General features: G+C 43.9%; 1 protein-coding gene across 1 annotated transcript; it reads right to left on the bottom strand.

Annotated features, from left to right (window-relative positions):
• Positions 1-1984: 1984 nt before the first annotated feature.
• Positions 1985-2847, bottom strand: LOC105564554. Its single transcript, XM_012016999.1, has 3 exons — positions 2750-2847; positions 2224-2433; positions 1985-2159 (listed from the first exon to the last, which is right to left on the bottom strand). The coding sequence occupies exons 1-3, from the start codon at positions 2845-2847 to the stop codon at positions 1985-1987; spliced, it is 483 nt and encodes a 160-aa protein (XP_011872389.1).
• Positions 2848-3685: the final 838 nt, after the last annotated feature.

The following is a 3685-nucleotide window of genomic DNA, read 5'->3' as shown; positions in this document are numbered from 1 at the left end:
GAAACGCATTTGCTAATTTAACGCCATTCTACTAACTCATCCGAGCCTGTAATAAGAATTACGAAACCTCGGCTCGTTTGTGCGATTAGAGACTTGGAACCGGTGCGCGAGTCATCAAACTCGGGGGAAATGGATAGACTGTCTTAATGTGATAACCATTAGAAATCTCTCGACACGTTAGGTCTGTAAAGAGCAAGACATAATTCGTTGGCAATGTTTAAAAAGAAAGATGCCTAGGGGGCTTGGACTGTTAATCCATTCAGTAGCACAACAAAAGTCGTTATTTGTTTGTTAGAAGCACAAGTTCCGTTACCACTTTGCGCTTTGTACATTCTTAGAAGCGCAATTTAGTATAGGGTTTGAAAAATGACTACTTAGAAACAGCCGGAAACGAGTAATAATAGAGAGACGGAAATGAATGTAGAACGTAGAAAAATTATACGTTTGATTTCAAGACAATGAGAGATGTACAGAGATCTTTTGTCAATAGTCAATTTTACGACGGATTCAACGTAGCTCGCGATTCATTCATTTTTATCAGATGAATGAAAAATTCTTCTGGATATTATCTCAAACGCACAGTTAAACGCATAGACGACATTCGCGTGATAGAGAAGAGATGTGCAATTACCGAACTCTTTACATGAAGATGCAATCTATTTATATGCAAACTTTGTAGCGCGACGGAAAATATTTATTGAAAAGTATAATTATGCAAATGCCAACCTTTTTGTTGTGCCTATAATCATTTCTAAAATATTGCTACTCTGCATGAATGAATGTGTCCCTGTCTTATCTATTATTTGAAATAAAAAATCACAGAGACTTTAGTAAGACTCTTTCACACAATTAGCGAAATAAAAGAGCGAGGAGTGCGTCGAGATAATTAATGCTCGCACGCGTGGTCAATTTATTCCACCTTGCCTGGATTCATTCTATATGCAAAGTTGAGAGTACGTTGGATTTTACACGTATACGTTCGCTCTAATGCAGTAATCGAATTAAGAACGCACTAACGTCATGTGTGTGACACGGGGCCGACTCGGTGAAAAGCTGTACGAAGATTTATATTTTTTTTTTGCGCGCGCGCTTACTTATATTTAATACATTTCTAACTAACACACTTGGGTCTGTAGCGAGAGAACATGCCCGCATGCTTGAGATGTACGAATAAATCGCCCACTAATATACGTAACGATCGTATAATCAACAAATCGGCGTAAAAACACCCGTAGGCGGATTGACACGATCGGACGAATTAATTTGATTTCGAAAGGTTCGTACACCTCGCCGTTTAATATAAATAATTCAACTGAGCCCGACAGTTACACGCGCGTGTTGCACGTTGGAAAATGTTTTTTAATTACATTCCTCGGCCAGCCCTTAATTTCTGCAAACCTATCCTTTTAATTAGTATACCGTTGAATATACCGTAACGTTACAATTACAAGGCTTCATGAATAATGCAAAATCATCATTGCGGAATGACGAGTCCGTCTTAAATCGCGATAACGTAATTGTGATTGCGGCGCGAACAGCAATTTGCACGCTACAACGTAAGAAATTTGCGATTGTTTGATCGCGGATAACTCATGCTATCGCCCATATTCGCTATGATATTAAGCTGTCGCACAGAAGGCGATAATGCGAACGACTTATCGCACTCACGTGCAAAGCCCGAGTGCTTCGGCATGGCGTACGTGGGCGTGTTTGTGATTTACGCCAGCGTAGTTTGTTTCTCATATAATGTCCGCGCACAAAATCAATCATTCAGCGATTAAGCCGCGAGATTTGCTAATTACCGTACCAGCCGCGCCGATCTTGGCCGGTTGTAAATCTCGTTTCAAAGGAACACGAACAAACAGCCTAAAGATAAAAAGGCACGATGTTTATTTACGTTCGTCAAGATTCGTGGGCACTTTTACGAAGGATTACCAGTCGGTAAATAAATCCTCGTGGAAGAAACGTTAGAGGATTTCGTTTATTAGAAACGATCTGGTTTGTCCTGAGTCATTGTCGACATTGCCAGTGCCTTGCTGCTCCTCTTCGTCCTCCCGTTCGCAGGGCCGTACCGGTGAATCTCGCGCTTGATTATCTCAATGTCGTTCCTCACGGCGTCCAGCAACTTTATCATCCTCTCCGTCTCACGCAGCACCGGTCTGGGTCGATGAACCGTGAATGACATTGACCGAAATCGCTACACACGAAATTAACAGATCTTACGGAGCCATCAGCAGCCCGCCTTCGAGCCTCTTCTCGTCGTGAGCCCATCGTAAATCTCTCAGAATTAAATGGAGCTTATTGACGTCCTCTCGAACCCTGGCTGTCTGCTCGCGATACTCGTTCAATTCGCGTTCTTCAAACTCGATGTCCTCCGCGAGGCATGTCTCCTTCTCCTTACAGTGGGCGACTCCGTTAACCATTTCAGCGATTCTAATTTCGATTTGCCAACAAGCGGTTAATAAAGCTCTCGTTCGGAGAGATGGTTAGACGGATATCGGTAGTAATTCATTCGTCGCCTCAAGTCAAAGATCTTTCATATTAAAGCTGCGACACTGTAGATATCTCTATGTAAATCAGTAATGCGATCCATGTGAAATATCGCTAGTGCAGAAGTTAAAGCGCCAGACGCGATCCTTATCGATAATTTCCCGATGATCATAAGGACATTCGAGAAAAGACACAACTCTTAGGTAACTAATTACATTAATACGCCGCCGCGGTGGCGACGCTGCTCCTTTCAACGTACTTGTAGCGCAGTTTTTCGAGTTCTCTGTCGCGCTCGTCCAATTTATCTTGATAATTTACATGAGCCACGTGTAAAGTCTCGTAGTCCATAGTAGTCATCCCTTCCCCGAGCGTTTCCAGATTTCGCAGTTGCGCTTTTATTTTCTCGAGACGGTGCTGCAGGAGGATGTACTCGTAACGATTGCGAGCGAGAATCTCGCGCCGTGACACCTGGCAATGAAGAAGTCCTCACGTGAGCCCCGCGACTAACGTGTACGCACGTCGGGCGGATTTAATTGGTACGTCGCATAATTGCTGTAATAGACAAGTGATGATTCACGGTCATTAAGTTACACCTGCCGACGGGTTATCTCGTTGACAGCCTTCTCCGTAAGCATTCGCCCGGTCTTCGCGTAAATGAGACCCGTCGCCACTTCCCTCTCGCGAGCCAGGAGTTCATCGAACACTCGCGCGTTTTCGTCCCGCGCCTTTTGATCCCTGTCTTCGTAGCTCTGCACGTCGGCCATTATCCGCGTCTTCCGCTCCGTTATGTCGTCGAGATGCCGCTTGTACGTATGCAACGTTTGTCGATAGATCTGCTCCATTTGCTCGGGCTCCTTGGTCGCGTCCAGGGGTGTCACTTTCTCTTGCATCTGCATGCATTAATGCATCGTAGCGTTTCTGCTCAAGACAGAGGGTACTTCTACGCTGCACTCGTATATCGTTTTAATCGCGTTTAATTAGCACGATCGAGACAGCAGACGAAATTTGCAGTTGACAGTGTACACGAGTAGTGCAAAATAGGAAGCGAATTGGATGTAATTTATACAAAATTTACTGATGTTTAACCTTTCTCATGTGCTTGACAATCCACACCTCGAGAAGTCTGTTTCTCCTTCGTAATTCTGTTTGCTCGGCTAAAAGTTCTTTCAATTTTCTGAGCATTGCCTCGTGACTG

Source organism: Vollenhovia emeryi, unplaced genomic scaffold (genome assembly GCF_000949405.1).
Source record: "Vollenhovia emeryi isolate VEMERY1.0 unplaced genomic scaffold, V.emery_V1.0 DF939163.1, whole genome shotgun sequence".
Classification (NCBI taxonomy): domain Eukaryota; kingdom Metazoa; phylum Arthropoda; class Insecta; order Hymenoptera; family Formicidae; genus Vollenhovia; species Vollenhovia emeryi.
Note: the sequence above shows the minus strand (reverse complement) of the source record. Positions and strands in the feature narration are given on the sequence as shown.